Raw genomic sequence first — 25,275 nt, 5'->3', positions numbered from 1 at the left:
TGGTTAAGAATCCACCTGCCAATGCAGGGGACACAGATTCGAGCCCTGGTCCGGGAAGATGCCACATGCCACGGAGAAACTAAGCCCGTGCGCCACAACTACTGAGCCTGTGCTCTAGAGCCTGTGAGCCATAACTACTGAAACCGTGTGCCACAACTACCGAAGCCTGTGCACCTAGAGCCTGTGCTCCGCAACAAGAGAAGCCACTGCAGTGAGAAGCCCGCACACCACGACGAAGAGTAGCCCCCACTCGCTGCAACTAGAGAAAGCCCACACACAGCAATGAAGACCCAACGCAGCCAAAAATAAAAATAAATAAATAATGTTATATAAAAAAAAATACTACTACTAAAAGCACTTACTAACCCTTCTAGAATTTTTGGAAAATAGGATATTCAGAGTATTCACCTGACTACTATACATAGATAGATCATGAACTTTAACAACTGAAATGAAATGAAATACATGTTGCTAATCTCTCTGATTCAGAGAGAACTTCAAGTTCTTTCTCCAGTGACCCTGTGTCATGGTTAATGAACATTAGTTAACTGTAGATGGTAGGTCAGACTATAAGAAGCTGAAGTAAATTTATCTTAATCCTACGACAAATCCTGAAAAGTTATCTTTGGACCAGCTTTCTTGTCATTTCATATTTATCAAATGTGCTTCCCCCTTCACAACAATTCTCTATATCTGGGTGACTGACTATTTGGACTCCAGAGAGCTGGAGTTAACTAGACCAACATCATCATAAATGTTTTGGGTAGTTTTTGGAAATAACTAGGAACCATCTACTCATTCACTGTCTTAATTAAACCAAACAGGAACGTAGAGCTAGTGCAGGAAAGAACAGACCGTAGTTCGCCTGCCCTGAGCCCGTGGACAGCAGCCCATACTCAGAGGTCAGGATGGGGACTGAGCACAGGGGCAGGAACCTCGGGTACAGGTTACTGCTGGGCTCTCAGCTCCCTCACCTCACTGTCCACAGACCCTGACATGCAGAATGGCTACCGTCCAGCATCTGGCACCAACACCAGTGTGCCTCCCAAACAGGAGGCCGCTGGTGCATAAAATCCCAACACCCTGGGCCCTGCCAGTGTGTGGTCTGACCTCCTGTCTTTCTTAAGGACCAACACTAACCTTACTCTGCATTAAATGCAAAGGGATGGGTATTCGGGCACCTTTTTTCTTTTAAATTGTCAGCTCTTGGCATAAAGCTTTATTTCTGCCTTTACAATAGGAAAGTAAGCCAAAGTTATCACAGACTACTGTAAACACAGGATTAAAAAGATTTTTTTCAGAACTAAAGAAGGAAAGAAAGATTAGACTGTTATGTGCAAGTGTTCAACTCCATTGAAAACAAGGTCAGCTTTAAAGATGACTTTCAAAGGACACACAAAAGTAATTACTTCCAAAGTAGAAAAAAAATTAAACTGAGAGATTAAGTATCTTTCAGGGAGCTAGCCACCATCCCTTGTCATGTGACCTTTGGCAAGTTTTGGAGATTTGTGTACAAGTCAAAACTATATTAAAACCAAGCCACCCATCCACCCAAACCCCTGCAAGCCAAAACCCCACCGTATCACCACAGTCCTCAAAAGAGCTCTCGTCTTTCACAAAGGATACACTGGAGACCCGGCCCCTTGCTCACCTGGCAATGCTCCGAAGTGGCCGATGGTGGCCAGTGGAGGGTTTTTCTGGCCTCATACTACTTTCCCCTCTCTGCAAGGCAGAAGGTCCCAATGAAAAGATAGGAAGGGTGGAGTATGGCTTGGAGGGCAGCCGCATCTAGTATCCCAAATAAAACTGAGAATGAGCAGTACTGTTAAAGAGGCAGAGTCAGTAAAATTAGCACACGTTGTGATTTCACTAAGCTTAGCTTACCTTTTTGCAACACTGTGAGCACACCGGCCTGTACACAAAATCAGAAGTGTTACTCAGCATGATAACCACGAATGCAACTGCAGAGTTAGAGAAGCCGCAGGCTGCGTGGCTGTGAATTTCTACAGTAAGTCCCCTGGACTCTCTGCTTCTTCGATCAGAACGTAACAAACTGAGACAACTGGATTGCCAAAAAGACAATCACACTGTAAAACTTAACTCTTACACTGTGTCCTATGAAAGGATCAACTTACGTCTGTTTGGGATTTTCTTACTTGTCTATCCTGGGATCATATGACAGTCACATCTATTTTTTTCTGTTCAACATGACATATTATTATTAGACCTATCTTGGATATGAAAAGAAATACATGCAGAGAAACTTTCCAGGCTTAATATCAAATAATTGTCCACTCTTGAAGCAATCACTATTACTAACTTACAAGCACAGCACATGATAACAGACTGGATTATTTCTAGTATTGTTCCTCAGAGAAAAATGATGAAACAGTGGATCCTTGACTGCTGTCATCAATTACAAAAGCCTTACCTCTTACAGAACTGACAGGTATAAGACCAAGTGAAGAAGGAAAATCTCCTGGTTCGGCAACAAAAGCAGAGCTAAAAAATAAAAATTTTAAAGGAGAAAAAGGCATTGCCAATAATTAATTTCCTAATTTGCATGTTTGGACACACATTTATATGTGGAAAGTTTAGTAGACAAAGGGAGAAGAGCATTTAGAGACCCTTTTATTAAGTTTGGTTCTGTGATCATTATAATCTGCTCTGTATTTGATTATAATTCTACCTTTAAATGGTAATAAAAGGCCACAGTTCTCAAGGGTCTTGCCACCATGGAAGCAACCTGAAGAAGGTTCTGAAAAAGTCTTCTCTGTTTCTCAGATACATTTTCTCTACAATCCTTTAAAAGTGTAACAACTAAGGGCAGACCTTGTTTTATGAAGGCATACCATTATTTATTATGGTGGTTTTAACCTTCTGGTTTTCAATTTCCCAGGGAGAAATAAAAATACTCACTTTTGTGAGCAAGGCAGAAGAGGGACTGCCTGCCACGGGGTAAGCCTCTTACCTCCTAGAATCCCCCCAAAGTCCTATGCCATCTGGCCAGCAGACAGTGTCCTCAGGGGACATGCCTGTGACCGACCACTCTTCTAACCCTGCTGATCCATCAACTGTAAGTGGCTCTACCTTTCCTTTTTTCAGAGCAGTGTAGACATCTTTATACTGTTGGTATTTTTCCAGCTCTGCCTTCACCAGGACCTGACGAATATGCATCACCTCCTCCACAGTAAGTGCTAGGCATTCCACTGGGTAGCAGAATTCCTCCTGAAATTCAAAATTCCACATGAATAAGAAGCTCCCACCACCCTTCTGGCAAGGCAAAGTTCCCCTTCAGATCAGTCACCTGGTTAGTAGCTTCAGAGAAGAAAAGAGGTTTCCCAGTAAACACGAGCAGAGCCGGCTCACTCTGGGGACCACACAGTTTCTAATTACACTGAAACAAGAGATGGCAGAAAACTTCCGGGGACCATGTGAAACACTGTAGCCACTGAAATTTCCAATTAATAAAATTTCCTCACATTTGTTTAAATGTTTTGCCTCAGGTATCTCTATTCCATGAAGTGGAGCTACATATCTATGAATTGAAATCTTGGGAAAAAAATGTTATTGTTCTAAACCAAATTTCTGTCAGTTTTCTCCTATGATTACACAAAGATATTATTTAGTTTTGTGTTGTATATATCTGCTAATAGATAAATAGCAAATCTACAACATTGGTACTGTTTTAAAAACTGATTTGTGGTACCCAGAAGAGCCAAAAGAAGGTGGTTAGTAATCGATATTGAGAAGCGTTATTTAGTGGTAAGTTACATCAGCACAGCCTAAAAACTCCTAACAGTGTGAGTGGAACTGGACCTGGAAGCCAGCAGGCACTCCCGTCAGGCCGCCCCACGCTCTCCAGATCTCTCATCACTTTTAAACAACTGCGGAAGCACAGTCCGCACTGGACAGATGTGGAGACACTCAGAGAACTCTGACGATAAATATCGAAGTTGGCTGTCTTATGTTAATGGTTTCCCTAACAACAGTGGAGGAAGATGTTGATGTAACTGATCCCACTGAATAAAGAGCCTCACACCATCTGCTCCCCAGCCGGCCCTGCGCTTGATTGGTGGGCCCAGTAGAAAGACAGAACGGTTTTGTGCGCCCGCACCCTGCTGGACTTCACAAGGGCCATTGTGGCGGAGCGACACAACCCCGATGTCCTCGGTGCACACACGCTGTAACTCACGCCCACACACACAACAGTGCTGCTCACAGGCATTCTGGAATCAAACAAGCCAAAGGAGACAGCACAGGACTATGAGTGCAGTCAGTTTATGGAGTTTTAACATTTAGTTCTGTCTTTCAATCAGAGAAAAACAAAAATAAATCTAGGTTGCAAACTTGAAAAACATTAGCATTTACTAAAAAAAAAAAAAGTAGTTTGCAGAACTACTGCTTCTTACAAATAATCAATGCAAAATCATCTCTGTTCAAGCTAACTTAGGGAAGATTAAATTTGCTAAAAATGTTTTGGAAAAGATCCTGCAATTGAAGGTTTAAGATGAAGAGCTTAGTATCTGGAGGGTGGGAGGATAATTCATGTGCTCTAGGATGTCTGATATACTCAAAAAAACCCACCATCACCCAATTTTCTTTCAACGGGAAGAGCTTTCAAAGTTGGCACGTCCAATATTTCCTGAGCTTCACTTGACCCTGAGAACAGAGCGTGGGAATGGGCTCGCCTCTGAACGCTGGGCATCACAACTGTGCACAGATAGTAGGGTCAGCTGCACATGTCTGAACAGCGACTTTTCTCAGCTTCTGACACAGTTCGTAAGAAGTATCCCTACGGTCATCTTTATTCATCAGCAACAAGCATGACTATCGTACATTTTCTGACAGTTACCTATGTGACAATATTGCTGAGCTGGAGTAAAATAACATATGAATCTAACAAACAAGCAGAAGACCACTCCCTGAGATTGGCTGTAGTGTATTAGGAAGATGGTGATGGTGCCAACGTCACAGCTGCAACGCCTGGGTGGCGGGGATGCTCCACACACAGCAACCCAGACAGCCCACAGCTCCCAGTCCTCAGTCTCAAGTCATAAAGGGGCCAGTCAAGCACACTTCCGACTTACTGCTTTGACCCATGCACAAATCCAGTGTTCCATCAGATGTAATAAGAAATTGTGGATTTTTTTGCGTTCTTGTTTTTTAAAATTTCAAGCAGATTACTCTTTAGTAAAATACCTTCCATCAGGTCAAATGCTAATGTTTTAACTCTGGTGCTTTTCCAAGGACAACAAAACTTTAATGCAACATGAAAGAAGATAATAGTTACTAGAATAGCTTTCATTATTTTTTTCAACTGACAAAAAATATTAATTCAACATCCCCAAAGCCAAATTAAACCTTAACGGATCTTGCTGAGATGCTGATGCCCCAAACTGTGAAGAGCACTCAGGGTTCCACCCGTGAGCCGAGCCCTAGTCCCCGCTGTTACGATGGGCCGGGTCACGTCTGCAGCAGGCACTGACCTCCATTCATGGCATGGACTCCGGGGACCAGAGCAGCACAACTCTGATTCTCTGGCTGCCCTGTGCTTCAGTGTGGCTTCCAAATTTAGGAAAGGGAAGCTAAATCTTGAAGAGTTTTAATAGAGATTACAATATACTGTAGGAGCAGACGTGCTTTTAGAATCCACTGTTACGTACGTCACTAAAATGGCTGAGTTTTTGTTAAATATTCTGGTTATATTTACCATTCAAAAGGGGTCAGAGTTAGGGAGCACAGAAATCAGAGAGCATGGTGTATAATCTGGTTACTGAGCCAGAGAAGTTGAAATGGTCATATTTTATAGAGTGTTCTTGGTTAGCAAAAACTTCATAAATAAGTAGCAGATATTTGACAATTATCCAAAACAACCATTGGTTTTTGTTTTTAATAAACCAAAGGAAGGCAGATTTAAATAAAAATAGCAAATATTAAGTTTAATTACTCTTCTTTTTTCAAGTTCACCTTTAAATTTCAAGGTGTTCTCTGTCTAAAGTCACATGTAGACTTAGTAGACAGACTGTTTGGGGAGGGTTGAAAATAAAAATAAAATGTCAGCAGATCTTCAGAAACAGCAGCAGGAGGGACAGGATTAAATGCCGCCTCCACATCTGACCATGTGCTCACAGGGCCAGATCTAAAATGAAAAACGAGATTTATCCTGTATTTCACGGCAAATAAAGAGAAAGGAATCTGTTGTACCTCATTTACATTCAGTCTCTTTTCTAAACCAAGATGGGTCATAAAGAAAAACAAAGAAACCAGCTGCTGGTTCGCTTATCCAGGACAGGTCTGGTAAACAGAGGACTGTGGAGAGCCTGGCTGGGCGGCTGCCGACACCTGGTCAGCAGGTCAGCAGCTTGGGTCACACTGGGGGCAGGGGAAACCTCAATATGGTCCGAGGCTTTTTATCCCACTTAAGTTTGGAAACTATTATACTTCCTTTAAAAAATGTATTCTGTATGAAAATCTCAAAAACAATACAAAATGAGATTTTAAATCACATCAATTAAAAAAAACTTCAAATTTCTCTCTACAGAGAAGCACGGTGTTTTTTCATAACAACCACATAACATCCTGACCATCACAACACAGCTTTAAAGGTGCTGGAGAAGAGAAAGACTGCCCGAGCCTCCCTGGCCAGGCACCTGAGTGTATGGGCAACGGCTCTTCTGAGGGTGGGGCGGCCCTGGGCTGAGGGAAGGCCCTGACTGGGGGGTGAGGGGTGGGGGGACGTGGTTCAATCAGGGGGCTCAGAAGCACCGCCCACAGCTCCTCTGTGCTGATGCCGCTGCATTCTGAGTTTGTTGTCCTTTCGCTATCGTCCCGTCAATTGAGATCATGGTGTGATCTACGCATCTACCAAAGATTGGAATCAACAGTCAGAAGCGAAGTGTCCATCTAAGCTGTTAATTTTTGCAGAGTGCAGTAGCTGAGGGATCACTGCCAAAGAGGCAGAGAGGAAAATAATTCCCAGAACCAGCAGAAAGAGGCCAACCTTTGTGGATTTCCACCTGCTGGTAAAAGCTTTCTCACACAGATAATACATAGCCCCTGCTACCCCCAACAAGGCTGCCTCCAAAGGGTGAGAGCCGAGCAGAGAAGCTGTTTGAAGGGTAGAAAAAAGCGGTCGGAAAGGTGTCGTTGGCCATACTCTGGTTATCCTAGGAACCTGAACAATAGATAAAGGAAAAGAAAACGGCAGGGGAAAAAGAAAAGGAGAAAATAATGCTGAATATGAGTGACCTACAAATAGCGATTACAGAGCATGAAACAAAAATAAACAAAACGGAAACACCATGGAGGACGTTAATGGTAGATTCCACATGCAAGTCCATGCCATCGTCTGCATCCACATGTATCAGTCAGGAGCCCAACCATGCCTAGAGAACCTCAGAGTTCACATGGCAACACTTAAGCTTTCTGGAACTCGGTTGTCCTGTGAACACTGAGTCTCCTGCACGGGGCTCGGTGGGATGCAGGCCAGAGGCGAATGCAGAAACATACACCACGCAGCCGCCCCTCCCCCGGTCGGTACTTAAAAACAAGTCGCCTTCATTTAGAGGCGTCATCCACAATCATCTGACCAAATGATGAAAAGAATTACACTTTCAACATCCTAAGGAAAGGGAGGAAGATACAATAAAAATGAAAATCAGTAACAACAAAGACATTTCTGCCATTTTTAGTTGAGAGCTTATAAATACAAAACGATTCCATGTTTTCTAAACCATAGCTAAAATTCTAAATTATCATACTTTAAAAACAATACTTACCAAGCTAGACAGCACTACCATTAAAGGAGTGTGATTTTATGGATTTCCCAAGATAAGCTACTGGCAAGAAAAGTCAGGACTTTGACCTGGAGGTTCTTTTGTCTCAGCTGGTGTCTAGAGGCACTTCGGGGGCAGAGTTCTGTGCCGACCACAGGTCTCCCCTGCCTGCTCACTGAGCCCCTTCTCCGCCATGGCATGTGGGTTGTATCTTCCTCTCCTTCTCCACAAAAAACAACTGACAGCCGGACCACACACACACTGAGTTCCCCTTTACCAGGAAATATACCTCACGGGCCTTTCTTGGTAAAGCTTCCATCACTAGCCAAAAAATCCTTGTAGTTGATCTGACAGTTCCTTTACACTGATAATTTTAAAATTTAAGTCTAACCTCAACAATGATGTCATATGATCACAAGGCCAGGTACACAGCTGAATGCTAAACTGACTTCTAGGAAAAGCTGTGAAGAAAAGAATCTCCTAATCGTTGGACTTGTGGAAAAAAAAAAAGGAGTTCTCTCTTTTTCAGTTGTGACAGTATTTTTCAGTTGTGACAATAACTGTGTATTTTGCTAAATAACTTATTAACAAAGTCTTTGGATTTTAAACTTTGAACCTGTCGGGTTAGAGTTCTGTTTTTCAGTTGGTAAACCACTGATGAGGCTGTACTTCACCATATATCAGTGTGTGGTGATTATTTAGGAGTTAGAGGAATCCTAACAGGAGTTGCCATGAAATCATTAGTTCTTTAATCACATTATTTGGGAACAGAGAAGACTGATCAAATTTCAACACTATCAGCGTGGTTCAAACTTCGTTTCTTCACAAGATCCATACTATCTCCCTTCACCTGGACAGAGGGACCTCTATCATTGCTTCATTTGAACCCCTGATGATTCATCACAGCCTAAAAGTATGGACTGAGTGTAGTCCAGTGTTTTATTCATGAGAATCTGAAGAATGATTAGGTTGGCTGCTGGTAGAATTATTGACTGAAGCCCTGCATCTTGCCTGCAAGTATTTCAGAAGTCAAGTGGGACAGAAAGAGTCTTTGCAGGCTTCCTCTGGCTGGCAGACCTGTTAGCTCTTCCTGAAAGGGCCTCGTGTGCCACATCCCCTGTCTGAGAAATGAGTAGCCACTACATGAGCCTGGAAGTCTCCGGAAAACAGCAAAAACTGTTAACCCGTCCAAATAGCTGCTTTGGCTCCAATATCACAAAACATGCTTGAAAACAATGAACAATGGTTTTTCATGGATCAAAATTCTCCCCTTGGACTTCTGCCTCAATAAAAGAGTCTACTGTAGTCAGACTTCACTAAGTTTTCTGTTTAGTTTCAACAATTTTTAAGTGGATTAATGCCCTTTGAAAGGAAGAAAGTATTTCTTTAATAAATATCCATACTTTCAACCATTAAGTCTTCTGGGGGAAAAAAAGTACTTTAAATGAACAAAGAATGGTCAGACTTCATTTGGGTTACTCTTAGGTTTGGTTTTCTTTAGCTACTAAAAACCAATAAGGTTATTTAAAGTTCAGTCTAGCTTTTGGAAGCTTCTCAAGGAAGCTAATGATTCCAGACCCTCTAACTGCTCACAAGTTACTCTGCAGAGTCTGTCGGCTACTTACGAGAGACCGGGAGCTCTGCCTGGATGCTGGCAGGAACTGTCTCACGTTAGTGGGTGTTTCCTTTTCAATGGAATGTCGTCTCTGGGGTGGCTGCCGTCGTTCTGGCTGGGGTGTGGAGGATATGGGCAAGAACTTCGGAGGGTCTAAAGAAATGGAATGAACCACACTGAAATCAACTCTCTTATAAAAAAAACTTAGGTTTTGAATTTCTAACAGAAAACCCTTTGTCATTTGTGACAAACACTGCATTCAAAGATGAAGTGTTTATTTTGTTGGAGAGGTATATTAAGATTGGAGGTCCCTAGGGGGATACTGGAAGGACTGTTATAGAAGAATCTTTGCAAGATAAACTTGCTACATAAATAGCAAGGAAAAGGAAAAAACAGTTTTTAACATTCATTCAAATTCATGCATAAAACACAATATAAATGGTCTCTCAGATTTGTAATACAAATGCCATCATGTTATTTTCCACAGAATTTTGCAGCTAAAAGAGTCTCAGGCTTTATTTAAATTTTTTTTAATTGGACAAAAGACTTGTATTCAATAAAAAATTTTAAGAGCAAAAAAATCAAGAAATAGATCTTGGGGTTTATTTTAAAAGCATGTAAAAATTATGTATTCTGTGTGTCAAATCATACCAAAATTCTCAAGTGTACCCTCCTTTTACATTCTCCTTTTTTTTTTTTTTTTTTTTGCGGTATGCGGGCCTCTCACTGCTGTGGCCTCCCCCGTTGCGGAGCACAGGCTCCGGACGCGCAGGCCCAGCGGCCACGGCCCACGGGCCCAGCCGCTCCGCGGCATATGGGATCCTCCCAGACCGGGGCACGAACCCGTATCCCCTGCATCGGCAGGCGGACTCCCAACCACTGCGCCACCAGGGAGGCCCTACATTCTCCTTTTTGAAAATAAAAAATGAAAACTCTTTCTTCTTGATGTGTATCAAGACATTTTATCCTTAGGTTTAAATCAAGCTTTATTTAAATTTCAAAAAATAAATTTCAGCTTCAATGTTAATACTATATATGCCACTGCTCCTCTGCCTAGGAATATTTGGGGACAGGGTTTAAAAGGAGAATGTCTCAGGGTCTGATTCACATTTTGGAAACATAAGGAGGACAACAGAAATCATTTCTGCTGTCAGAGCTTTACTTCTGTTATTGATTTCTAATCAATTGGTAGCCACCCCAGCTCACTTTTGGTTACTCTCTGCATGGAATATCTTTTTCTGTCCTTTCACTTTTAATCTGTTTATGTGTTTGCATCTCAGGGAGTCTTGTGTATACAGCATGTAGTTGGATCATGTGTTTATCCATTCTGCAAATATCTGTCTTTTGATTAGAGAGTTTAATCCATTTACATTGAAAGTAATTACTGATAAGAAGGGACTTACTTCTGGTCATTGTGCTATTTGTTTTCTATATGCCTTATAGCATTTCGTTCCTCATTTTCTGCATTCCTGTCCTGTTTTGTGTTTAGTTGATTTTTTATAGTGAAATGTTTAAATTCCTTTCTCATTTACTTTTTGTTTATATCCTATAGCTATTTTCTTTGTGGTTACCATAGGGATTATATTTAAGATCCTAACTTTATAACAACACTATAATTTGGATTAATACCTGCTTAACTTCAGTAACACACAAAACCTCTGCTCCTGTACAGCTCTGTCCCCATCCCTTTTAGTTCACGGTGTCACAGAATTACATCTTTATATATTGTCTGCCCCAAATCAGACTAATAACTCTTTTAAATGCTTAAGTCTCTCAAATTATATAGAAAACAAGATTTGGAATTACAAACCAAAGTTACAGTAAAACTAGCTTCTGTACTAATAGTTCTTTTTTTCTTTAAATGTATTAGTTAAGTCATGCAGAAAACAAAAAGTACAGTTACAACCCATTGTTATAATAATATTAGCTTTCATAATTGCCGATCTATTTATCTTTATTGAGATCTTTATTTCTCCATATGGCTTTGAGTTACTGTCTAGTGTCCTATCATTTCACCCTACAGGACTCTGTTGAGCATTTCTTGAAAGGAAGGTCTAATGGTCTTGAGTTCCCTCAGCTTTTGTTTATATGAGAATGTCTTGATTTCTCCCTCACTCTTGAAGGACAGTTTTGCCAGATATAGGATTCTCAGTTAATGACTTTTTTCTTTTAGCACTTAGAATATAGTGGCCCAGGGTCTACTGGCCTCCAAAGTTTCTGATGAGAAGTCTGCTGAAAATCTTACTGAGATCCCTTGTGTGTGATGACACTCTTCTCTCTTGCTGCTTTCAAGATTCTTCGTCTTTTGAAATTTTGAATATACGGGTTTCCCCCACTATCTGAAAGAGTATTCCTATGAATCCTTTCATAAACTGAAATGGTATAAAGCAAAGAAGCAAATACCTTAGGACACATCTTGCTAACGAATACACAAAATAAATCAAGGTAAAGCACAGATGCTCACAGACACAGTTCAAAGTTATGGTGGCCTGATGCAAAGGCTGAACACTTTTTTGTTTGTTTTTTTAAGAAAATTGGATAATAAATAAATAAATTTATTTATTTATTTTAATTTTTGGCTGCATTGGGTCTTCGTTGCTGCACGCAGGCTTTCTCTAGTTGCGGTGAGCAGGGGCTACTCTTGGTTGTGGTGCACAGGCTTCTCACTGCAGTGGCTTGTTGCGGAGCACGGGCTCTAGGCACATGAGCTTCAGTAGTTGTGGCACGCGGGCTCTAGAGCGCAGGCTCAGCAGTTGTGGCTCACGGGCTTATTTGCTCTGCGGCATGTGGGATCTTCCTAGACCAGGGCTCGAAGCCATGTCCCCTGCATTGGCAGGTGGATTCTTAACCACTGTGCCACCAGGGAAGCCCTGAACACTAGTTTTGCTTTTCAGCTTTTTTTTTTTTTTTTTGTAAAAGCAAAAATCCTCTGCTGATTTCTTTCAGTTAGTGAAAACAGGTACCAATGTAGGTCTTCTGTAAAAGTGAAGGGACATAAGGTGAACGTTTGAAAAGCAGGGGATACCTGTAATGTGTCTTGGTGTGGGTCTCCTGACTTCACCTAAGTTGAACTTCTTGGATATTTATATTCATGTCTTTCATCAAATGTAGGAAGTTTTAGCCAGTATTTCTGCAAATATTCTGCCCCTTTCTTTCTCCTTTGCTCCTGGGACTCCCACAACGCATATGTTGGTCCATTTGATGGTGTTCCATAAGTCCCTTAGTCTGCTTTTTTTCAATCTTTTTTCTTTCTGTTCTTCAGTCTTGATAATTTCCACTTGCTAATTCTTTCTTTTGCCTACTCAAATCTTTGAATGCCTCTAGTGAATTTTTCATATCAGTTATTGTACTTTTCAGCCCCAGAATTTCTTTTTTGTTTCTTTCTAGGTTTTCTCTCTACTGATATTTCCATTTTGTTCACACATTGTTTTTTTTTCAACTTTCTTCACATCTTCATTTCTTTGAGCATCTTTAAAATTTTTGTTTTAAGGGGCCTCCCTGGTGGCGCAGTGGTTGAGAGTCCGCCTGCCGATGCGGGGGATGCGGGTTCGTGCCCCGGTCTGGGAGGATCCCATATGCCGCGGAGCGGCTGGGCCCGTGAGCCATGGCCGCTGGGCCTGCGCGTCCGGAGCCTGTGCTCCGCAACGGGGGAGGCCACAACAGTGAGAGGCCCGCATACCGCAAAAAAAAAAAAAAAAAAAAAAAAAAAAAAAAATTTTTGTTTTAATGTCTTTGTCTAGTATATCTGTCATCAGGTCTTTTTCTGGGACCCGTTTCTGTTATTTTGTTCTTCTGAATGAGCCATATTTTCCTGTTCCTTTATATGCCTTGTGATTTTTTGTTGAACACTGAACATTTGAATTTATCAATGTGGTAACTCTGGAAGTCAGATTTTCCCCTACCCAGGGTTTGTTGGGGTTTGTTATTGTTTTTGTTTATTGTTTTTCTTACTGTTGAAGGCTGATCTCTGAAGATCAGCCTGAGGTGTAAACTTAACATTTCCTCAGGTCTTTTATGAGCCATTCCCTGGGCAATCATAGTCACTTTCTAATTCTCCCATATGCATATGCTGTTGTTTTTGAATGTTCTAGGCTTTTCACTCTCAAAAGGGGAAACATGAAAAATGAAGGGGTGGGGGAAAGGCACCAGCCCTTTAAATCCCCTGGAGATGACTTCAGCTAGAGGGGAGGGGGTGAAGCTAGCAACAGGGCAACAATGGCTGCCTGCCTCTTTGCACTTTTGAAATCAGAAGCAGTAATCAGCAATCAGAGGACAGATCCCCAATATTTGGAGGACAGGGTCCTTTTTGTCCACCCTGGCTCCTGCAAGCTGCTCTAAGAACAGCACACAGCCGCCTGTCATGTGGCTGGGGGTGGGGGATGAGTAGCTGCCACTGTGCTATGAGCTGAAATCTACTGAAATTAACCCTGGAAGTTTTAGGCATTCAACAGACTCCAGAGTTCCAAAAATAATTACATCAGACAGATTCTACCACTGCAATTATTGTCTAGGTGGAAAGATAAATTCCGGTGCCTCCTACTCTGCCATCTTCCCAGAATCCTACCCTTTAATATATAATTTTTAATCCTTTATATTAATCTTATAAATGAAAAGATTACCAATAGTATTTTTTAAATCACTTAACTTTAGATTCTGTATTGCCTGAAGAGTTATAAAGGTGTTTTTACTATCTACACATGTACGTGGGTAAGGATGTATGTGTGTGTGTGGGGGGGAATGATAACAAGTGTGATTATTCAGAGCTTCTGGCTTTAATTTAGATAAGGAGGTAATTAACCTAAAAAATACATAGAGACAGTTGACCTATTCCCTACAACTATTATCTGTAAGCCCAAAGGTGACTGATTTGTTATAAGGTGAGAATCTGAGACCCAATTGCCTGTTTAGCCCTAACTTATGATGTCATTCTAGGAAAATAACAATATTTCTCTTCCTGACTAGTGAAATTCCAGGGTTAGTTCTCTAATTAACTAGTTACCCCAAATAACAACAAGGCACTTTGGGATTCCCTTTTTTAGGTCAAGTATGTTTTTTAAGTTTTTTAAGGCATCTGACACTAGTTCTTTGTACTACAAATACTCACTTTTCCTTGTGGACACAGCCTTCAGAAAGGGAGCTTCAAGGAAGGAGGGAGATGCACTGCTACTGGCTGACCTGGGCAGAGTTTCTTCCTGAGAAAGGCAGAGAGAGAGAGAGAGAGAGAGAGAGAGAGAGAGAGAGAGAGAGAGATCTCATGCTAATTAATAATGTTCACTCATAAATATTTAACATGAGGCACCAAATTTTAATGTCAAAGGTTCAAGGCAAGTTGGAGACAAGCTAGAAGGGATCTAAAACTAGACATGTCTGGGTTGTGCCCTGGCTTTGTCCCTCATTAGAGTGATGTGACACTGAGCAAGTTTCTTATCTTAGTTTCATAATTTCCATAGGTCGCTACAAGGACAGATCTGAGAACACATTTAAAATGCTTACCATATTACCTAGCACACAAGAAATGGTGATTAGTATTATCATTAGTGGAGTATTTAACACATTTATAAAAGTAATAGAATTGGAACCCCACAAGGGTAGATGTGGTGTATCCTGTTCATCGTTGTTACCTAGTACCAAATCCATCACTTACTAAGTAATGAATATATATTTGTTGAATGAATGAAAACAAATATTTCATGAAATGTCATATGAATCTAGAAAAATGTCTGCATTGTGCCAAATAAAGTTTAAATTACTATTACCAGTGAGAAGAGACCTTCTTAATTTTAGACTCTACCAAAATAAAGTCTAATATTTATTCATGAAAAATTTACTATTTACTACGTGACAGGGGATATACATTAACTAGAAGACAACTTATTTCCATAATATGTATAGAAAACTGCTAAATATTTAAAAATATACAAGAAAGTTAGGTTAATATATTAATCTATGACTGTGAAACAAATAGTGAAAATTCTCTCTGACCTACTTAGTTAAGGTGACTTTAAGAATTAGCCATTCACTAAAAACTGGCTTTACCTAAAACCTACTGCTGAAAGCGTTAGTTTTGAACACGCCTCACTACGAAGGATCTGGCCAAGGAACAAGAGAAGAAGAAAGCCTTGTAAACCGCACAGTCCAAACAAAGCCAGTCTGAGCAGCAACCTCCGCATTCTTGATACTCACCACCAAGAACAAGTCAGGCAACGTAAGCAAAGACTCACCCCAGACACGCTGGAGGTCACACAAGTCTCTAGAAAAGCCAGCAAGAACTAGCATAATCCCCTTCTGCTTATGGAAGGTCAAAAAGGAAATAAAAGCTAAGAGTATCTCATAGGAAAAGAAAAAAGGAGTCATACCAGGACTTTCCAGTAGTTATGAGGTGGGAGCTAGAAACAAACAGCAGAAACCATCCCCATCGCACCTATTTCAGCCAACCTTCCCTAGAATCATTTTTATAGCCTAATTTCACGTAAGTCTGAGATACGTCCATGCCTTGCACCCCACTACTTACTGGTCTGAAATCCCCCCACTGAGAACAGCCAAGAGCCTGTCCTGGGCAGGCAGGGCCATTGCAGGGACTGGGTGTGGCTCAGGGCCTCTTGGGATTTGCTCCCAGAAGCTGTGGTTGGTCCTCTGGCTCTGCATGCCCACCTCAGGCAGTTGCACCCACTTTCAGACTACTTGAAAACTAATCCTACCATTAAAAAAATAAACTCAAACTGGATTAAAGACCTAAATGCAGAGGAAAACATAGGCAGAACAGTCTTTGACATAAATCGTAGCAATATTTTTTTGGATTCGTCTCTTAAAACAGGAAATAAAAGCAAAAATAAACGAATGGGACCTAATTAAACTTAAACTTCCTTTTGCACATCAAAGGAAACCACTGACAAAATGAAAAGACAACCTACTAAAGGGGAGAAAATATTTGCAAATAGTATGACTGATAAGGGGTTAATATCCAACATATATAAACAGTTCATACTATTTTTTTTTTCTTTTCTGCGGTATGTGGGCCTCTCACTGTTGTGGCCTCTCCCGTTGCGGAGCACAGGCTCCGGACGCGCAGGCTCAACGGCCATGGCTCATGGGCCCAGCCGCTCCGTGGCATGTGGGATCCTCCCAGCCCGGGGCACGAACCCGTGTCCCCTGCATCGGCAGGCGGACTCTCAACCACTGCGCCACCAGGGAAGCCCCAGTTCATACTATTAAACATAAAAAAAAAACATTAAAAAAATGGGCAGAAGAACTGAACAGACATTTTTCCAAACAGGAAATGCAGGTGGCCAACAGGCACATGAAAAGATGCTCAACACTGCTAATCATCAGGGAAATGCAAATCAAAACCACAATGAGCTATCACCTCACACCTGTCATTTTGATGTCAGAATCACTATCATCAAAAAACAAAAAAAAAAACCCGACAACTAACAAATGCTGGAGAGGATGTGGAGAAAAGGGACCCTGGTACACTACTGACAAGAATGTAAATTGGTCTAGCCACTGTGAAAAACAGTATGGTGATTTCTCAATAAACTAAAAATAGAACTACCATACAACCCAGCAATTCCACTCCTGGGTATGTATCTGAAAAAAAAAACCCCACTAATTCAGAAAGATACATGAACCCCAATGTTCACAGCAGTATTATTTACAGTAGCCAAGATATGGAAGCAACCTAACTGTCCACCAATAGATGAGTGGCTAAAGAAGATGTGGTATATATATATACACACACACACACAAATACACATATACATACAATGGAATATTACTCAGCCATGAAAAAGAATAAAATTATGCCATTTGCAGCAACATGGATGGATATGGAGGGCATTGTGCTGAGTGAGATAAGTCAGAGAAAGGCAAATACTGTATGATCTCAATTATATGTGGGATCTAAAAAATACAACAAACTAGTGAATATAACAAAAAAGAAGCAAACTCACAGATATAGGGAACAAACTAGTGATTACCAGTGGTGAGAGGCAGTGGGGGAGGGGCAATAGAGGGGTAGGGGATTAAGAGGTACAAACTACTATGTATATAATAAGCCACAAGTGCTTCCCTGGTGGCGCAGTGGTTAAGAATCCGCCTGCCAATGCAGGGGACTCGGGTTCAAGCCCTGGTCCAGGAAGATCCCACATGCCATGGAGCAACTAAGCTCATGTGTCACAACTACTGAGCCCGCATGCCACAACTACTGAAGCCTGCACACCTAGAGCCTGTGCTCTGCAACAAGAGAAGCCACCGCAATGAGACGCCTGCGCAATGCAATGAAGCGTAGTAGCCCCTGCTTGCCGCAATTAGACAAAGCCCGTGCGCAGCAATGAAGACCCAATGCAGCCAAATAAATAAATAAAATTTAAAAATAAAATAAGCTCAAGTATATATTGTACAACGTGGGGAATATAGCCAATTTTTTGTTTGTTTGTTTTGTTTTGTTTTGCGGTGCGTGGGCCTCTCACTGTTGTGGCCTCTCCCGTTGCGGAGCACAGGCTCCAGACGCGCAGGCTCAGTGGCCATGGCTCACGGGCCTAGCCGCTCCGTAGCATGGGGGATCTTCCCAGACCGGGGCACGAACCCATATCCCCTGCATCGGCAGGCAGACTCTCAACCACTGTGCCACCAGGGAAGCCCCGCCAATATTTTTTAATGAGTATAAATGGAGGATAACCTTTAAAAATTGTCAATTACTGTATTTTACACCTGTAACGTATAAAATTATACATCAACTATATATATAAAGTATTTACTTTATAGAAAGAAAGAGAGAAAGGAAGAAAGAAAGAAAACTAATCTTCACCAGGATTAGTTCCTGCCCCAGAGGAGTCACGGAGATACCCAGAAGGGAACCTGGGGGCGTGTGGTGTCCCTGTCATGTCCACTCCCATGGACTAAACATATTCTGCCTGGCTGAGGTGTTTCAATGGGTCTCTGACATCTCTTAACATTAGTCTTTTCTACAGCCTGGTCTGAAATTTGCTTATTTGTATTGTCTGATCCAAGTTACTAGTCTCTGACACTAAGTTAGGCCTTTTCTAGTTCTATGTCCTGACCATTGACTCTTAATCAGGTCCTGGATGCAATGAGGTCACTGTCAGAAGTCCCCCAGCTTTGCTCCTGGGGCGGCGCTGTCACTGAAGGCTGCCAGAATCGTCTCAGATGCCAGCCTGGCACCCGACTCACTTAACAGGAAGGAAAATCTCCTTCTTCCTGAAAAGAATCCCAGTGAAGGCACAGATACAGCTCCTTTGCTTAGTTTTCCTACTGAAAGCTTTGATATAGCTCCAATCAAAGCTTATCTTGACTTTTAAAATGTTACCTGGGACAGGCTAGCAGAGGTTATTAAAGATAAGCAAGAAACATTGAGGTTTAGAGTTTTAGGAAGAGAAAAAAAAGTGATGGAAAAAGATCTGGTGTTGGGAGGTCTGGTTTAGCAGGGATTCTGCTACTGAAAAGTTGTCTGACTATCTATAGTTGGTCTCTATCTCTACTAGGGGCTCAGTTTTCTCACTGAAAAGTAATGACGTTGAACAAGATTTCTAAGCCCCTTTCCAGTTTATGTTATTTTAAATTCAAGCATTCTCATATACTGCTAGTTGGAATACTACAAAGTTTATGAGATATGCAGATTTTGGAGTTAGACTTGGGTTTCAAATCCGTCTCTATAATTTACTCTTTAACAATCTTAGTTCAAAGACAACACCTTTCTGTGTGTCTGTTTCCTTATCTTTTATATAAGGATCATAGCTACTTCTAGGGTCTGATCAATTTATAATACCTAAAGTATAACATAGAGTTGGCTCAATAAAAAGTAGGTATTAGAGCTTTCTTTAAGCAACTTGGCAATATGTATCAAAAGCTATAAAGATGTACATTCTTTCACCTAGCAAACATTCTTCTAGAAATATCCTGAAAAATAATTCAAAGCAAAAATGTATCATAAGGATGTTCACAATATTATTGTTATTTATAATAACAGAAAATTGGTAACAGCTTAAATGGTCAAAAACAGGGGACTGGTTAAATATAATATGGCCAATTATTATGATAGAATACCACACAGATATTTGGCATCATGTTGAAAAAGGATTAATCAGATGGGAAAATGCTCATAGTATTCTGTTAAGTAAAAAACATGGGTTAGTTCCAGTTCTGGCAAAATGGCAGATTAGATAACCTATTCCTACGGCCTCAAGCAGGGTATAAAGTCTCTGGGTCACTACCAATAGCCCAGTTTCACAACTAGAAACTTTTAAGGACATCAATTCAAGCTTGTAGTTAATGCTGATTATTTAACTATTATAATTTAAACACACAAAGCTGTTGGGTAAATCTAAGAAAAAAAATCCCTTTACTGGTTCTGCAACTGGAGGTCTCACTTGACAGAAAGGAAGAAAATGCATTTCCTTGATGGAACAAATGACGCACGGCATTAAGAAGACTGAGGGCAGGTCGTCATCTCATGGCTCTGAACAGGATTAAGGAGTTTTTCTCTCTACATAAAGCAGCTGAGTTTATGTTGATAAAGTAAATAATCATTAATATCCATTTCATAAGAATATCTGACTTATAATAATATATTGACTCTTTACAGGGAAATTCACTACTCAATGGGGAATATTTAGACAGGAACCTGTTCTTTGTGATAATTTGGGCCCAAGTTTAAGTTAACCTCAAAGACAGCAAGGGGCAACAGGAACTTTCTGGTGCACAATGGAGTCAAATGAAATATGTCTGCAGAGGTGAGCAGAGCTGCTACCCTGGAACGGTGGCAGTTACCTCTTAGTATGAAGTCTCTGTGGAAGAGAAAATTAAATGAGATCACGTATGAACGAGTTCACTATACAGTCGGTATTCTGGTGGCTGGGTTTTTTTGGTCTGTTTTTTTGTTTTTGGCCGTGCCGCATGGCTTGTAGGATCTTAGTTCCCCAACCAGGGATTGAACCCAGGCCCCTGGCAGTGAGAGCCTGCAGTCCTAACCACTGGACCACCAGAGAATTCCCCTGGAAGGTATTTCTTAAACCTGAGGGAAAAACCTCCGGTGGAGACTGCAAGGCCAGCAGGAGACGTGTGATCGTGCACAGCAGCACTTCCTCCAGGAGTGAGTAGGGTGCCCCGTCCGCAGAGGGACGAGCTCAGTGTCAGGCGTGCTGGGACTTCCTAGGGAACACTTCCTCTGAGAATGGAAAAGGCATGAAGATGGGGAGGTGGCAGGGTAGGGAGTGGAGGGCAGGGCCTAGCCCCGCCTCCATTTCTAGCTGACCTGCCTTGTACTTCTACAGCTTTGATGTGAAGAAAAAGTTTTGGTCCTTAAAAAAAAAATTTGGAAGCCAATCAGTAAATGGGAGGGAAGGAGGAAAAATGGGGAAGTGGTAATAAAATTGAGGGGATGGAAGAAAAGAGTAAGACCAGCCTTTTCTGAGCTGCTTCTTTATTTGGCCTCCACTGTCCTTCCACTACAGGCCTGAGTCTTAGTCTTTGTTCCTGTGCAACCTCCACCAGGAATGGTTTAGACAAGTCAGAGAGGCGGGGTCAGTCCGCTCCTCCGCCCCCAGGGGAAGTCTAGGCCAGTAGGGGAGAAACAGGAGACCAGCTGTGACCTGGCCTGGCACGTGCCACAAACAGCGGAAGCCCTCTGCCCACTGCTCTCCTCGCCTGACTCCTCAGCCCAGGTCCTCCCTCTCCCTGAGGCTTCTCCAGCCCCCGGCCCCCAGGTGGCATCACACATGGGTGGCTCAAAAGGTGCCTGGCAGGCCGCGAGCACTCACCAAACACGTGTAATAACTCAGTGTATGCTTCTTATTTCTCATTTGGATTATGAGCAAGGGGACAAAGCCTATCACACTGCTGTCCCTTTACTGCTTACTGAAGGCATTTGGCAAATACATGAATGGAAAAAAATGGAGAGGCATTGGAAAAAAAAGAAGTTGGCGAAAAGGAAAAATAGGAGAAGAGTTAAAGAAAAAAGTGTGGAAAAACATTACTATAGAATGTGAATGAAGACACTGCAATGTGATGTGGGATATATCTGTCTTAGTATCTGTGGCCATTTTTATAAGTGAGCAAATAGGACCAGAGATAGATCAATCTTGGCTTAGGAATTCCCTGACATCAGGAATCCATTAAGGTGGGGAAAAGAACACCCATCCATCAATTTAGAGAAGGCAGGACTCCTCAGCCTCTTTTCCGCTTTCATACTTATGCGCAGAACTGCCACATTCTGGAGCTGGAGGAGACCTCAGATGGAGGACACAGTGGAGGCTGACACAAAGGGACCTGTCTTCGTGTCCTGTCCACAAAGCAGAGCCAGAGCCCACGGCACGTTCCTCACTAACTCACACTGTAAGGAAACCTGGCTTGAGTTTCAAGGTGCTTTGTTCATGTCTATAGAAACATCGGTTAATTGTCAGGCTTTACAAGAGACATTTTTCTGAGTTGGCTTCAACCGGTCAGTAGATAATCTTAAAGAGGCTAACGTTAAGAAAGCTTTTTAGGATGAACACAACTAATCCACCACAATTAAATTAAAGCCGAGTTTCATCAAAAGAAACCCTACGGAGCCTCAGAGAGGGCACCAAAAAAAAAAAAAAAGACTACTGAAACTTTGATTATCACAAAGCCCAAGTTTGAAATATAGCTGTTTAAAATTAAAGGCTTCTGCTCATCTGTGTTTTCTAAATTTTAAAGTCTGAACATATTTAGAAGTTTTAAAATTCTATATTCAGAAGTTAAAAAAAAAAAAAAGGAATGTAAGGCATTCTCACATTCAGCATCTTTGCCCTGCCCCTCCTTAGTACTTTAGAGCATCAGCTGTAAGGGAAGAGGACAGAGGGGTGTGCTTGCTCCAGTCCTGGTCCAGGACCATTCCGTCTGTTCCAGAAATCAGAGGTCCCCACCTTACTCCCAATCATGGGAGCCATGATTGCCCAGGCCTGGACCAGCAGCCAGACAAAGACCAGGCTCAACACTTCTCAGCACCGTATTTCACACTTCCTTTCTAACTAATGGGCAGGCACGCAAACACAGCCTCGCTCTGATTAAGAGAACTGTGTCTAGCAAATCATCTCAAGATTTGGATTTAGGGCATCAGCACGATATTTTCACGAAGAGGAAAACTAAGACAACTGCAGAGGCTGCCCACTGCCCTCCTCATGGCCTGGGCGTTCTAGCTCAGGGCAGTGAAGGACGAAGAAAGGACAGGAAGGGGGTCCTGGACACGGGACGGCATGCTCCCTGCACCGGACACAGGTGCTCCCAGCAGACTCTGCGAGGGTGGCACTGGTGTCGGCACCATCCAGCTTGGTCACCTCCAGCCACACGTGAGAACTCAATGAACTGAGTTTTAAATTTATTTAATATAATTTACATTTCAATCATCACAGTTCTAGTGGCTAACCACTAGATCTTCTTTTAATTTAAACTGTTGTTCTCACAGGTTAGCATGAATTTCTTTAAATATGTGAGTGTCTGCTGGGGATTAGGACCTGGGAATATAAGGTGAGTTCCGCACCTTCCCTCCTGGGAGCTTGCACTTGGTGAGAGAGAGAAAAAATGGATAATTATATTACAGAGAGAGAGAAAAAATGGATAATTATATTACAAAGGGTCAAGTGCTGTAACACAACAGACAGATCAGAGGGTTATTATGGAATCAGAGAGGAGCTGGGTTTAGGCTGCACGCAGATGCACAGAGCGGAGCAACAGGGAGTGAGCAGGAAAGAGCAAGGGGCCCAGTGGGGCTGAAGGGTAAACTGAGGCAGAGTGATGTTGCAGGCACCAGATGGCGCAGGCTCTGACGCAGCTTCTTCAGGGACAGGAGCTTAGTCCTGTAAGTGGCAGGAAGCCTTCAAAAGGTTTCAAAGACAAAGACCCTAGTGGTATTTGCAAGATGGAATCAGGGATGCTAGGAAGAAGGAAGATAAGATATGACTGATGAGAGAGCACATGCACTGAATTGGGCAGTAATAAGAATACTTCTTTACTATTCTTGAAGTTTGAAAAACATTCAGTGGCAAAATTGTTATTACTGATATTGCTGGATGAGGTGTGGAGACCGGTGAGGGCATTATGAGAGAAGAACTCCTCAAGTTCTAACTTGGATGAATGAGGAGAGAATGGAGCCAGCAACCGAGACAGCAGACAGGAGACTAGAAGCCTGCTGTGTGGCGTGGTTTGGCAGGGGGCGGGGAAATCATTTCATTTTATATAAGCTGACTTTGAGGGTCGGGCAGTGGAGACACACAATAGTGACACTGCAGACAGAGGCTTGCAGAGATCTGGGAGCACCCACGTCAGGAACAGGAAGGATCCGCAGGGCGTGGGCACAGTGTTGGGGGACTTGTCTGTTGGTGTTACAGAAAGAAGCAGCTTCAGTATGGGTGGGGGTGGGGTGGGGTGGGGTGGGGTGGGGTGGGGTGGGGTGGGGTGGGGTGTGTGTGTGTGTGTGTGTGTGTGTGTGTGTGTGTGTGTTTGTTTTCTAGAGAGGGAAGAATCTATGAAGATGTTTTTCTTTTTCCTTCCCCAAAACAAAGGGAAACATATTTAAGAAAATATAGGTTTGAAAATTGTTGACTTATTTTAACCCCACTGTAATCTAAGACTACATATGTATGTCACAAGTTATTCTATAAACTACAGCCACTATATTGGCCTTTATTAAAGAACAGTAACTAATCCACTGTTTCATTTCCTGCTAAATGAATGAATTTTAAACCTAACTTTAATTGACTGAAAAATGGGAAGAGATTAAGTAACAGCTGGAGCAACACGAGGACCAGTCAGAGGGCGCTCGCCTCCTGACCCCGAATCGGGACATGGGGGGCCGCGGGGCCTCACCTCCGAGTCAGAGCTGTCCAGCTCGGCCAGAGTTGGGGCTTTGAGGAGTTTCTTCCGCTGCACAGGCACCTGCTGTATGGCACCTGCCACATTTTCTTTTGATTGTGACGTTAAACCTCCATTCACCATCGATGATTCCAGGACATTCTTTGGAGATTCAGGGGTAGCTACCTCTGGTAAAACAAAGGTGAAAGCTTACCTTTTCTTGAGCACAGAAAGGTAATCAGTGAACCAAACACACTTTTCCAAGTATCTGCACTTGGAATCACACCCGAGGTGATAACGGCATTTCTCCGTCATGCAAATACAACACAGAGGCTAGACACAGTAACACCTATGCATATACAACACTTGTGTTGACATTAACTGTCAGATTCAAATAAAGGAAACCTTTAAGTGAATAATTATATTTCACATTTGTAGATAAAAATTTAGAGCTAGAAGAAATACAGATAACTGACTCCAACTTCTCTATTTTCCAGAGGCCCAGAGAGGCTAACTTTCCTTTTAGCCTCTAAAGAGCTAGTGATCGACGGATCAGAGTGATGGCATGCACATATGGCTGTAAGATCTGAAAGTGGTTTGATTTTAAAGTAAAAATAGCTAATAATCTATATGCATATAAACATGAACACAAAGACTCTGGGATACATTTCCTCTGATAAAGCTGATTTTGATTATCCAAAGCTCAAATCTGGATGGGAAGGCAGTGAAAGAAATGGCAGCACAGAGCATGGAGTACAGAGTACAGACTACAGAACACAGAGCGTACAGTATGGGTACAGTGTACAGAGTACAGAATAAGAGTATGTAGCATAACCTATAAAGTTTAGAGTATACAGTATAGTTAAGATGCAGATGGCCTGGATTCAAAGTCTAGCTCTAGTTGTTTGACCTTGAGCAAGTTACTTAAACTTTCATTCCTCAACTGTAAAATGGGGCTAACAACAGAAATGGGCTTGTTGTGTTAACAACTGCACATAAAATACTTTAGTGTGTGTAATAAAGGCAGTGCACAGTAAATGTTACCAATTGTTAACA

General features: G+C 42.0%; 2 protein-coding genes across 8 annotated transcripts in view; one reads left to right on the top strand and one right to left on the bottom strand.

Moving 5' to 3' along the window:
* The window catches only part of PRELID3A (PRELI domain containing 3A), a 100,576-nt gene extending 78,888 nt beyond the window's left edge, over positions 1-21,688 (top strand). For 2 of the 6 annotated variants that reach the window (XR_014295732.1, XR_014295734.1), the window contains exons 8-9: positions 2,900-3,076; positions 6,545-6,868. The gene's annotated coding sequence lies outside the window, so the exon portion shown is untranslated. Of the gene's footprint in view, positions 1-2,899; positions 3,077-3,144; positions 3,221-6,544; positions 6,869-21,607 lie in introns of those variants that run through there. The other 4 variants (XR_014295731.1, XR_014295735.1, XR_014295730.1 and 1 more) reach the window with 4 other exon arrangements.
* SPIRE1 (spire type actin nucleation factor 1) overlaps positions 1-25,275 on the bottom strand; it is a 184,475-nt gene that overhangs the window by 3,828 nt on the left and 155,372 nt on the right. The window contains exons 9-16 of one of the 2 annotated variants that reach the window (XM_082640716.1): positions 24,235-24,407; positions 14,498-14,585; positions 9,404-9,546; positions 7,004-7,177; positions 3,091-3,228; positions 2,432-2,502; positions 1,885-1,912; positions 1,652-1,788 (exon numbers count right to left, since the gene is read on the bottom strand). In XM_082640716.1, the coding sequence (XP_082496842.1) occupies positions 1,652-1,788; positions 1,885-1,912; positions 2,432-2,502; positions 3,091-3,228; positions 7,004-7,177; positions 9,404-9,546; positions 14,498-14,585; positions 24,235-24,407 (952 nt within the window). The remainder of the gene's footprint in view (positions 1-1,651; positions 1,789-1,884; positions 1,913-2,431; positions 2,503-3,090; positions 3,229-7,003; positions 7,178-9,403; positions 9,547-14,497; positions 14,586-24,234; positions 24,408-25,275) is intronic. The other variant, XM_082640717.1, reaches the window with a different exon arrangement.

Source organism: Mesoplodon mirus, assembly GCF_964341445.2.
Source record: "Mesoplodon mirus genome assembly, chromosome: 13".
In the NCBI taxonomy this organism is placed as follows: Eukaryota; Metazoa; Chordata; class Mammalia; order Artiodactyla; family Ziphiidae; genus Mesoplodon; species Mesoplodon mirus.
The sequence above is the reverse complement of the archived record's forward strand: the minus strand, read 5'-3'. Positions and strand labels throughout refer to the sequence as shown.